Source organism: Rhincodon typus, chromosome 10, assembly GCF_021869965.1.
Source record: "Rhincodon typus isolate 14 chromosome 10, sRhiTyp1.1, whole genome shotgun sequence".
In the NCBI taxonomy this organism is placed as follows: domain Eukaryota; kingdom Metazoa; phylum Chordata; class Chondrichthyes; order Orectolobiformes; family Rhincodontidae; genus Rhincodon; species Rhincodon typus.
The window spans coordinates 21,059,975-21,072,855 of record NC_063341.1 but is presented as its reverse complement, the minus strand read 5'-3'; the positions used below and the strand labels follow the sequence as shown (position 1 = coordinate 21,072,855).

Genomic DNA, 12,881 nt, shown 5'->3' with positions numbered 1-12,881 from the left:
AACATGAGCACAAATATTGCACATTGATTGATGATTGCTAACAAGACGGTTGCAGCTGAATTCAGTTTTGCCTTCAGACAATGTTAGCATTTTGGCACTACTCGCAATGATCACTGGATTCCAATCACAAGTAGGAACTATATGCATTTTTTTTTCTCTCGCTAGCAGATTACTGCAGCTGTTTTCAGTGCCTTTCACTTAAGTGAACTCAGTGCGGAGCAGGCTGGAGATTGAGATCTTACTGATCTTTTGAGTGATCCTCTGAATTTGTCAATTCTATATACTTAAAATTAGCTTTTTGTGCTAAGGATTTTCAGAAGCAGTTACTTTTCCTCAGAATGCTTTGAGATGTTATCCTGCTTAAAAGGTACTATAAAAACACAAATCATTTTTCCAAGTTGGCTATTTTTGGCAGGAGAACATTGTTTTTAGCCTTCAAAAAACATTTTTGGAAAAAAAAATTGTCCTCAATTCTTTATGAAGATCTCTACATTAAACGTGTATTGTTCCAATACTTTGTTCTTTATGCTATTTCAGAAAAGCTTTTTTTTGTTTCTACAGGTATGTAAAGGTAGGAGACACAGTGTCACAGTTTGACAGCATCTGTGAAGTTCAGAGTGACAAAGCATCAGTTACAATAACAAGCCGATATGATGGTGTGGTTCGAAAAATTTATTACAACGTGGATGACACCGCTTATGTGGGCAAACCACTGATTGATATAGAAACAGAAGCTGTAAGAGGTACATCAAACTGGGACACTGATCTATTAGGTGGTGGGCAAAGTTGGGATTGGGGGTCCTACACTACTGAGTATTTGTAACAATGCCTAATTTAAAAAATGATGTGCATGGGACCCTGCATTTTGTAAGGACAAGTAAAGAATACCAATATAAACCAAGTCAAATATTTTTAAATGTAGTGTAGAAACCAAGAGAATTCGCATTCACATATCTTTGAAGGTGATAGGGCAAATTTAGAAATGTGGTATCCTTAGCGTTATAATTAGAGGCAGAATGTGCAAAAGCAGGGATGTTTTTGGGATGTTAGACAACAACAACCTTAGCATATATCAATTTTGCACCTTTATAGTGATGTATGTCCAAGGGGGTTTCACAGTAACATTATAAAACGGTGTGACACCAAGCCACATAGGGAAATATTAGGACAGATGACCAAAAGCTTGGTCGGAGGAATGTGTTTTGAGAACTGTCTTAAAGGCGGAAAGCAAGATGTAGAGTGGGCATTTGTAAACTTGGGGCCTGGATTACTGAAGGCGTGACCACCAATGATGGTGTGGTTAGAACTGGGAATGCAATTGAGGCCAGAATTAGATCTTCATAAACCAGTACAGATTAATTGAAGGTTAAAGGTTATTTATTTAAAAGATCTGAGGAATTTTTTATTGCAGAATGGTTAAAGGACTTCAAAACGTTTACATTATAAAGGTTCAGTTGTAATTTCCTTGGATAGAAAGACATATTGGTCTATGTGAACTGTCAACCCTGGAAGCATTATCAACAAGAGGGAAGTTGAGAAACAAAATGGGTGAGTGCCAGACACAAAGCCAAGCAGCTGGATGGGTGAAAGCAATCAGCATATAGGTACAGACACAAAGAGAAAGCAGACGGAGACAGAAAGAGAAATGCAGTAAAATCTTGAGTGGAGGAGGAATAAAGTCCTTTTGGTATTCCTCTACATAAAGGTTGACAGTTGTGCAAACTGGTGTAAAACCTGGAAAGCTGTGTAAAGAGCTGGGTATTTTCCCAGGTTTAGTCATAATGTTAACTGGTTGGTTGGTTGTTTGAAAAAGAATTCTGGCAAGCTACGCTATTGAGGTTATTGTGGCCTGAGGAGAAGAAGATTTGTAGAAGCCTTGGTAGTAATAATTGTACACGTGAAACTTAAAGGTGAAAACTCTTGCTGGTTAGGACCGATCTCGTCTGCGTGATTAAAGAATGTGTTGTGAAACTGTGTCGTCACATGCTGCCACATTTGTGTTCAAAAACATGTGGTTACATAAGACATAGCTGTTGTGTTGACTAGTTAATTAACCTTTGTATTTGAAGTCTCATTTCTCTGTTAATTGATGTTTAATTTACATTAGCTCTGATTCATGTTAAAGTAAAAGCTGCAAAATGTAGAACTTGTTGGTTATTTCATTCTTGGAAGTGACTCAGTAACTTTGGTTGTTTTCATTTATGGCTCCCCATGTGGATCAAATCAAAATTGAGGGCTCAACTGAGATTAAACCTAGAGACTGTAAAACCATTTCATTGGAATTTACCAGCATTTAAAGAAGCAATATATGACATTTGTCTTTTCTATGTTTTATTAGGAAATCAACATGGGTACCTTTGAGGTTCATGTTTTTGAGAGAAACAGTATGACTCTTTAAACTTGAAATAGCTGTCAAAAGACAGTTTACAAAATGTAAAGCTAGTGGAATTAACATACAATAGGGAGTTAAGGATGATGGGACCCTTGAAGAATTGACTGGTCATCTGGGTCTAAAGGAGGAAAGGACTGGTTCCATTAGTGATTGAGAACAACTGATTAGAATTTAAAATGTAAAATTAAGAAAGGTTGACTTAGAAAGAGAGAAATTAACAAGGGATGAAAGAGATTGAGAAAGGAATAAAGAAAGAAAGAGATGATCAAAATAAAAATGAAGCATGAGCTCCAATTATGTAAACTTGAGTTGACAAGCAAAAGTGAGCTGCCTGTAAGAATTCTCTTAATTTTGATTTGATGAAGAATTTTTGCTTATTATTCTGCAAAGGTGAAGAAGCTACTTATTTGCTGAGTATCTGCTAAATGACTTAAGGTTTATTCCATTCCTTAAGATTGAAATATAATAATAATGGCAAAGTTAATAAGATATGTAAAAACAAAAGTAAATATATAATCGATTAAAATAATTTAGCATCTAATTAGAACGCATTAAGGATGGCAAAACGGGTGATGTGTCACAGTTGCAGCATGTTGGAGCTGCTGGATGCCAGTTTGATTCGGCGCAAATGCATCTGTAGTAAGTGGTTGCGCCAAAGTTACACTCATTTCAGAGATTATGACTTGGAGTCTGAACATCAGACACTACATCACATCCTTTTAGATGGATTCTTTAGTACTAGGAGGCAGTCGGTATTCTTCGGATTGGGTCTTCTGATTTGGTTAGTGTTCAGGGAAAGGCCTGCGAGTGAGGCAAGAAAGGCGGTCCAGAGGGCAGGAGTGTTAGCCTTTGCAATTGTCTAGCGGGTTTGAGATTCTTTTGCTTTTTTGGATGAGCATGGGGGCTGCAGGGTGGATGAACATGCTGACCATTGTACAGGAGGCCATTCAAGTGGAAGGGACAGAGAGGAATGTTGTGGTTACAGGGGACGGTATAGGCAGAGGAATTAACTAGTCTCTGCAAAAAAGAGTGAATCCAAACAGCAGTATTCTCTATTGGTGCCGGGGTTTAGGACATCTCGTCCAGGTTGGAGAAGAGTTTTCAGAGGAAGGAGGAGGCACCAGCCATCATAGTCCATGTAGGTACCATACGCGTGACAAAGTAAGAGATTCTACATGGTCATTTGAGTATCTAGGCACTAAATTACAAGGCAGAACTTCAGAGATCACAATCTCGATTATTTTTGAGTAATGTGCATATTGGTATAGGCCAAATCAGATTATAGATGATTATGTGCCTCAAAGACCAGTTTGGGAGAATTGGTTCTGGTTTGTGGAGCCCAGGCATCAGTACTGGGGAAAGTAGGATCTGCACTGACGGACGATCTCCACCTGAACTGTGCAGGGGCTGGTGTTCTTGCCAGCTGCATAATGAGAGAAGTAGAGAGGATGTTAAACTAAATATAAGGGGCAAAGGGATCAAATTTAGAAAGAAGTAAATCAAAATGATAAATCCAAGAGTAGAATCGAGGCAAAGGAGAAAGGTATTAATATGGGAAATGATAAACAGAATGCAAAGTGATGGAAAGTACAAATCCAAGGTGAAAGTAAGTATGCGGGTGCAGGAGCAGGGATACCTTGCTGCAATTGTACAGGACCTTGGTGAAACTGCATCTGGAGTACTTTGTGCTGTTTTGGTTTCTTTATCTGGAAAGGAATGTTCTGGCTATGGAGAGAGTGCAACAAAGGTTTACCAAACCGATTCCTGGATGGATCAGTTAGGACTATATTCAGTGGAGTTTAGAACAATAATGGGGGATCCCATAGAAACCAATAAAATTCTCTCAGGACAAGTTATGCGAGGAGTCAGAGAAAATGAGTGAGATTCTGAATGGGTACTTTGCGTCGGTATTCACCGAGGAGAGGGACATGACGGATGTTGAGGTTAGGGATAGATGTTTGATTACTCTCGGTCAAGTCGGCATAAGGAGGGGGGAAGTGTTGGGTATTCTAAAAGGCATTAGGGTGGACAAGTCCCCGGTCCAGATGGGATCTATCCCAGGTTACTGAGGGAAGCGAGACAGGAAATAGCTGGGGCCTTAACAGATATCTTTACAGCATTGTTGAGCACGGGTGAGGTCCCGGAGGACTGGAGAATTGCTAATGTTGTCCCCTTGTTTAAGAAGGGTGGCAAGGATAATCCAGGTAATTATAGACCGGTGAGCCTGACATCAGTGGTGGAGAAGATACTGAGGGATAGGATCTATTTACATTTGGAAGAAAATGGGCTTATCAGTGATAGGCAGCATGGTTTTGTGCAGGGAAGGTCATGTCTTACCAACTTGATAGAATTCTTTGAGGAAGTGACCAAGTTGATAGATGAGGGAAGGGCTGTAGATGTTATATACATGGACTTCAGTAAGGCATTTGATAAGGTTCCCCATGGTAGGCCGATGGAGAAAATGAAGTTGCATGGGGTCCAGGGTGTACTAGCTAGATGGATAGAGAACTGGCTGGGCAACAGGAGACAGAGAGTTGTAGTGGAAGGGAGTTTCTCAAAATGGAGAACGGTGACCAGTGGTGTTCCACAGGGATCTGTGTTGGGATCACTGTCGTTTGTGATATACATAAATGATCTGGAGGAAGGTATAGATGGTCTGATTAGCAAGCTTGCAGATGACACCAAGACTGGTGGAGTAGCAGGTAGTGAAGGGGACTGTCGGAGAATGCAGCAGAATATAGATAGATTGGAGAGTTGGGCAGAGAAATGGCAGATGGAGTTCAATCCAGGCAAATGCGAGGTGATGCATTTTGGAAGATCCAATTCAAGAGCGAACTATACGGTAAATGGAAAAGCCCTGGGGAAAATTGATGCACAGAGAGATCTGGGTGTTCAGGTCCATTGTACCCTGAAAGTGGCAACGCAGGTCGATAGAGTGGTCAAGAAGACATACGGCATGCTTTCATTCATCGCTCGGGGTATTGAGTACAAGAGTTGGCAGGTCATGTTACAGTTGTATAGGACTTTAGTTCGACCACATTTGGAATACTGCGTACAGTTCTGGTCGCCACATTACCAAAAGGATGTGGGTGCAGAGGAGGTTCACCAGGATGTTGCCTGATATGGAGGGCGCTAGCTATGAAGAGAGCTTGAATAGATTAGGATTATTTACATTAGAAAGACAGAGGTTGAGGGGGGACCTGATTGAGGTCTACAAAATCATGAGTGGTATAGACAGGGTGGATAGCAAGAAGCTCTTTCCCAGAGTGGGGGACTGAATTACTAGGGGTCACGATTTCAAGGTGAGAGGGGACAAGTTTAAGGGAGATATGCGTGGAAAGTTCTCTACGCAGAGGGTGGTGAGTGCCTGGAATGCGTTGCCAGCAGAGGTGGTGGAGGCGGGCACAATAGCGTCATTTAAGATGTATCTGGACAGATACATGAATGGGCAGGGAGCGGAGGGATATAGATCCTTGGAAAATAGGTGACAGGTTTAAATAGAGGATCTGGATCAGCGCAGGCTTGGAGGGCCGAAGGGCCTGTTCCTGTGCTGTAATTTTCTTTGTCCTTTGTTCTAGGACCAGACAGCCTGAACATAGGGAAGACGTTCCCAGTCCAGAAGCAAAGATCACAGTGTATGGGTATTGGGTGGGCCATTTAGGATTGGGACAAGGACAAACGTCTTCACGCAGAGAATAGTGAACCTGTGGAATTCTCTGCCATAGAAGGTGGTTGAGACCAAAATATTGAATGTTTTTAAGAAGGGGTTAGATATAGTGCTGGGGCTAACAGGGTCAAGGGGCAGAGAGAGAAAGCAGGACATGATATTGAATTGGATGATCAGTCACAATCGAATTGAATGGCAGAACAGGCTCCAAGGACTGAATGTCTTACTCCTATTTTCTACATTTTGAAAATCAACAGAAAAGGTGACAAAAAGAAAGCATTCAGATCTAGAATCATGTAAGTAATATTAGAAAACAACAAATTACCTAACAGTGCCTGCATATTGAATGGTACTGGACACTTAAAACAGGAAACCAGGAAAAGATGGTGAGGTGGCATTTGTTAATGATGTTACAGTAGAGAGGGATGACTTAAGCTCAAGAAACCAGTATGTGGAAATGGTTTGAGTAGAGATGAGAAATGATAAAGGCAAGAAGTACTTGTGGTTTGGCATACATGGTAGAGCATGAAGAAAGAAATAATGGAAGCTTTTCAGAAAAACATGGTGATAAACATGGGAGATTTTAATATATATGTAAATTGGAAAAATCAGATGGACGAAGGTACCCGGATAAAGCATTTATAAATTTGTATTTGGTATAGTTTCTAGGTCTTGATGGATTTCATCCTAGTGTCTTTAAAGAAATATCAAGCAAGATAATTGAAGCATTGGATTTAATTTTTCAAAACTTCCTAGATTCAGTAAAAGTCCCATTAGACTGGTAGATCACAAATGTAACTCTTTTATTCAAAAAGGGAGGCAGACAGAAACCAGGAAACTACAGGCACATTGGCTTAACATCTGTCATAAGGAAAATGTTAGAGATTTTTTTTGAAGAAATTATTGCAAGGCACTTGGATAAGTTCTGGGTATTTGGAGTCAGTGTGGTTCTGTGCAAGGGCAATCATATATAACCAATCTATTGGAATTTTTTGAGGAAGTAACATGCTGTGGATAAAGGAGAACCATGATGTACTGTCCTGTGAGTTTTTAAAATGCATTTTATAAAGTGCCACACGAAGGGTTATTGTGGATTATAAAAGCTTATGGTACAGTGAGCAGTAAATTAGTATGAATTGAATGTTGGCTGGCTAACAGAATGCAGAGAGTAGACATTAATGGAACAAAAACAAAGTTACTGGAAAAGCTCAGCAGGTCTGGCAGCATCTGTGAAGGAAAAAACAGAGTTAACGTTTTGGGTCCGGTGACCCTTCCTCAGAACAGTTCCGAGGAAGAATCACCGGACCCGAAATGTTAACTCTGTTTTCTCCTTCACAGATGCTGCCAGACCTGCTGAGCTTCTCCAGCAACTTTGTTTTTGTTCCTGATTTACAGCATCCCCAGTTCTTTCAGTTTTTATTTATGTAGATATTGATGGGTTCTTTTCTGTTAAGTAAGATTTAACTTGGACCTGTATGGTTGGAACAGGGATCAGTGCTGGAATCTCAACTGTTTACAATGACTTGGATGAAAGGACAGATGATATGGTTGCTAACTTTGCTGATGACAGAAAAAAGTTAGGAAAGTAAGTTGTGAAGGTGATATTAGGAAGCTACAAAAAAGATATAGGTAGGTTAAGTGAATGAGAGAAGATCTGGAAAACGGACTACAATGTGAAAAAGCATGAAATTTTCTCTTTTGGTAGGGAGAATAAAAAGAAGCTTTTTTTTTTTGCCAAAACCGCAATTTCTCTAGTCATCCAGCATTCCTCCACCTACCAGCCTTGCCCTTCACCCTGACAGGAACATACTGTCTCCGGACTCTCGTTACCTCATTTTTGAAGGCTTCACATTTCCCAGCTGTTCCTTTACCTGCAAATTTCTGCCCTGAGTCAACTTTTGAAAGTTCTTGCCTAATATTGTCAAACTTGGCCTTCCTCCAATTTAGAACTTTAACTTTTAGATCCGGTCTATCCTTTTTCAATCACTATTTTAAAACTAATAGAATTATGGTCACTGGTCCCAAAGGGCTTCTGGACTGACACCTCAGTCACCTGCCCTGCCTTATTTCCCAAGAGTAGGTCAAATTTTGCTCCTTCCCTAGTAGGTACATCCACATACTGAATCAGAAAATTTTCTTGTACGCTCTTAACAAATTCCTCTCCAGCCAAGTCCTTAATGCTATGGCAGTCCCTGTCTATGTTTGGAAAGTTAAAATCCCCTAACACTATCACCCTTGTATTCTTACATACCGCCTTACAATCTTGTTTCTCAATTTCCCGCTGACTATTGTGGGTTCTGTGGTACAATCCCAATAAGGTGATCATATCTTTCTTATTTCTCAGTTCCACCCAAATAACTTCCCTGGACATTTTGGTCAAAAGAAAGAAGGAAACATATGTCAGGTATGGACAGCAGGGACTAAAGTGAATCCCCAGAAGAGTATAAAGGCAGTAAAAGTATACTTAAGAGGGAAATCAGGAGGGCAAAAAAGGGACATGAGATAGCTTTGGCAAATAGGGTTAAAAAGAATCCAAAGGGATTCTACAAATACATAAGGATACATAAGTGATCAGTAATTACTGTCGAGAAGGACATGGAAACTACAGAACTTGGGGTAATATAGTGACATCTTGAAAAATGTCCATATTACAGAGGAGGAAGTGAACGTCTTAAAATGCATAAAGATGGATAATTCCCCAGGACCTGATCAGGTGTACTCTAGAACTCTGTGGGAAGCTAGGGAAGTGATTGCTGGGCTCCTTGCTGAGATATTTGTATCATCGATAGCCACAGGTGAGGTGTTGGAAGACTGGAGGTTGGCTAATGTGGTGCCACTGTTTAAGAAAGCTGGTAAGGAAAAGCTGGGGAACTATAGACCAATGAGCCTGACACCAGTGGTGGGCAAGTTGTTGGAGGGGATCCTGATTGACAGGATTTACATGTATTTGGAAAGGCAAGCTCTGATTAGGGATAGTCAACATGGTTTTGTGTATGGAAGATCATGTCTCACTAACTTGATTGAGTTTATTGGAAGAGTAACAAAGAGGATTGATGAAGGCAGAGTGGTGGATGTGATCTGTATGCACTTGAGTAAGACGTTCAACAAGGTTCCTCATAGTAGACTGGTTAGCAAGGTTAGATCACGTGGAATACAGGGACAATTAAGGCATTTGGATACAAAGCTGGCTCGAAGGTAAAAGACAGGGTATTGGTGGAGGGTTACTTTTCAGACTGGAGGCTTGTGACCAGCGGTGTGCCACATGGATCGGTGCTGGGTCGACTGCTTTTGGTCAGGTATATAAGTGATTGGATGTGAACATAGGAGATATGATTAGTAAGTTTGCAGATGATGCCAAAATTGGAGGTTTAGTGGACAGCAAAGAAGGTTACTTCAGAGTACAACTGGACCTTGATCAGATGGGCCAATGGGCCGAGGAGTGGCAGATGGAGTTTAATTTAGATAAACATGAGATGCTACATTTTGGAAAGGCAAATCAGGGCAGGGCTTGCATACTTAATGGTAAGGTCCTGAGGAGTGTTGTCGAGCAAAAAGACCTTGGAGTGCAAGTTCATAGTTCCTTGAAAGTGGAGTCTCAGGTAGACAGGACAGTGAAGAAGGTGTTTGATATGGTTGTCTTTATTGATCAGTGCATTGAGTACAGGAGTTGGGAGGTCATGTTGCAGCTGTACAGGACATTGGTTAGCCACTTTTGGAGTACTGCATTCAATTCTGGTCTCCCTGCTATTGGTGCGATGTTGTGAAACCTGAAAAGGTTCATAAAAGATTTATAAGGAGGTTGTTAGAGTTGGAGGGTTTGAGCTATAGGGAGAGGCTGAATAGGCTGGGGGTATTTTCTCTGGCGGTTCGGAGGCTGAGGAGTGACCTTATAGAGGTTTATAAAATCATGAGAGGCATGGATACGGTGAATAGCCAAGGTCTTTTCCACAGCATGGGGGAATCCAAAACCAGAGGGCATAGATTTAAGGTGAGAGAGGAAAGATTGAAAAAGGACCTAAGGGGCAGCTTTTTCACAGAGGATGGTGCATGTGTGAATTGAGCTGCCAGAGGAAGTGGTGGAGGCTGGTACAATTACAACAATTAAAAGACGTCTGGATGGGTATATGAATAGGAAGGGTTTACAGGGTTATGGGCCAAATGCTGGCCAATGGGACTAGATTAATTTAGGATATCTGGTCAACGTGGACGAGTTGGACTGAAGGGTCTGTTTCCATGCTATACAGCTCTATGGTTCTATGACTGTATTTATCTAATTGGTGAGGGATTGCAGAGGTTTTGGATATCGTATTGCACGAATGGCAAAAGGCTTGTATGCAGGAACAACAAGTAATTAGAAATGCCAACAGAATGTTATTGTTTATTGTGAGAGGTTTGAATACAAAAGGAGGGGGGTTATCCTTTGTTTATACTGGATACTTGTTTCATGGCCAACTTTGGAAAGTGTATAGTTACTGACCCCCACTACTCTCAGGGTCATCACAAAAGTTAGAGATTTATTTGAATGACTCAGTCTTGACTTGACCTGTGATAGGTTCAGGTTATCAGAATACACGGACCAGCTTTCTCTTACAAAGAAATCAATTCTAACTACAGGCAAACAAAAATCTGAATTATCAGCATATAACTCTACTGACTGAAATTAATTTCTACTTAAACCCCTACATGTACGTGCTTACAGACAAAGACAAACAAACATGAATGCTATAGTTGGAGGAAAAAATATCAAGGAAACATAGTTAATTCGCATCAGTCTACAGGATTCAATGAGATGTCCCTTTTGCCTGCATTTGTCTTTTCTAATCAGTTCTTTTTATGTACTTATAGAGACTCTTACAGTCTACCTTTATGCTTTTGCAAGTATAGTTTTTTTTCCCTTCCTAATTAACCTCTTGGTCCTCCTTTGCTAAATTCTAAACTGCTCCCATTCCTCAGCAACTGCTTTTTCTAGAAACTTTGTATTTAATACTATTCTTAAGTTCTTTGGTTAGCCATGCTTGAGCCACTTTTCTCTTTGTGCTGTTTCTCTTGAAAGGAATGTATAACTGTTCCAATGCATGTATTCATTCCTTATATATTAGCCATTGCCTAACCACTGTTATGCCTTTCAAAAGTTACTGAATCTATCACAGCCAACCAACCCCTCATACCTTCAGGGTTTGCTTTGATTGGATTTAGGACCCGAGTTTCAGATTGAACAACTTCACTTTCTGTCTTGGTGAAGAGTTCCATCCTGTTGTGGTCATTTTTTTTCCTGAAGGATATCTCACAACGAATTTATTAATTATAAATGGAAACACATATTCTGCATTTATTACCTCTCTTCTACTGCCATTACCGCTCCCTTTGCCTTTTGCTCTGGGTGCCCTCACCATCTGTTCCAGTTGCTCCTCCTCCCACTTTGGTAACAGCATAAAAACCATAATTTTCCACCCCCCTTCAGTTCTGAAAAAAAATCACATCAGATCAAAATGTTACCTCGGTTTCCCTCTCCACTAATAATTCCAGACCTGCTTAGTTTCTCCAGCATTTTGAACTTCAGATTGCTGCCATCCACAATATTTTGGTTTTATAAGATTATTAATTAACCTTCTCCCATTGCTCAAAACCATATCTAGGAAAGCATGTTCCCTAGTTGGTAAGAATTCACCTGCCACAGTATTATTGCTAGAGTGATTTGAGCGAGCTCTATGTGGATTGAAGTCTTACATGATGACAGTGGCACCCTTGTTGCATGCATACACTGTTTGGAAATCAATCGACAACTCCCATTTGTATTTCTCCCCTCCACCTCTCATTGCTTCTTAGCTCCACCCATCAGAATTTCCATTGGCATTTTTGTGCCAATATGGGTGTCATTCCTATAGATTGAAAACCCTTGGATGTTTGGTTCCTTGACTAAGTCACCCTGTAGCCCTGTTTCTGTACACAATCATATCTTACCTTACAACAATTTGCATTATTAAACTGTCTATACTATTATGAATGCTCTGTGTTTTCATATAGGGTATCTTTCAACTTGTCTTTTTGACACTTTTGTACCTTTTTTTCACTAAAGCCCTATTTGCTGCTGTCCTTCTGTTATTCTGCCTTCCACTTGTGCTTGCTACTTTTCAATCTTTCATTTCCATCCTCCTTCCCCTTGCCCCTGTCTACCAACTCAGGTTCCTTTCCTCATGCTGTTTAAAGCCTTACCCACAGTACTAATGAATACCCCCGCGAGGATATTGGTCCTGGTCCAGCTGCTGTGGAACCCATCCAGCTTATACAGATCCCATCTTTGGAATTGGTCCCAGTGCCTTAAGAATCTAAATTCCTCTCGTTTACATCATGCCTCCAGCAACTGCCGATTCAACTGTTTATTCTAATGTACCTGATCTAATTAGCATGTGGCAGTGGGAGTGATTCTTAGATTGCTACATTTGAGCTCCTGCTTTGTAATTTATTTCCTGGTTCCCTAAATTCTGCTTGCAGGACTTCATTCCTGTTTTTCCCTATGTCATTGGTAAAGAGATGGATCACAACCACTAGCTGTTGTCTGCTGTTGGCCCCCGACTTTGGAGAGTCCTGCAGCCACTCAATAATGTTCTTGACCCTTGTGTCAGGGAGGCATTGTAACATTCTGGTATCACACCTGGGGCTAAAGAAACATTTATCTGTTCCCCTGATGATAAAATACCTATCACAATTGCTACCTCATGTTTAGTGCAAGCTACTAGATTGTATCATGTCACCTCAAAAAAGCTGCAGTTCAAGAAAGCAGTTCACTACCATTTTCTCAAGGACAATTCGGAGTGAGCCATA

At 40.6% G+C, this 12,881-nt stretch overlaps 1 protein-coding gene across 3 annotated transcripts in view; it reads left to right on the top strand.

Annotated features, from left to right (window-relative positions):
• The window catches only part of dbt (dihydrolipoamide branched chain transacylase E2), a 51,598-nt gene that overhangs the window by 21,387 nt on the left and 17,330 nt on the right, over positions 1-12,881 (top strand). For all 3 annotated transcript variants that reach the window (XM_020530258.2, XM_048601721.1, XM_048601722.1), the window contains one exon: positions 562-743. In XM_020530258.2, the coding sequence (XP_020385847.1) occupies positions 562-743 (182 nt within the window). The remainder of the gene's footprint in view (positions 1-561; positions 744-12,881) is intronic.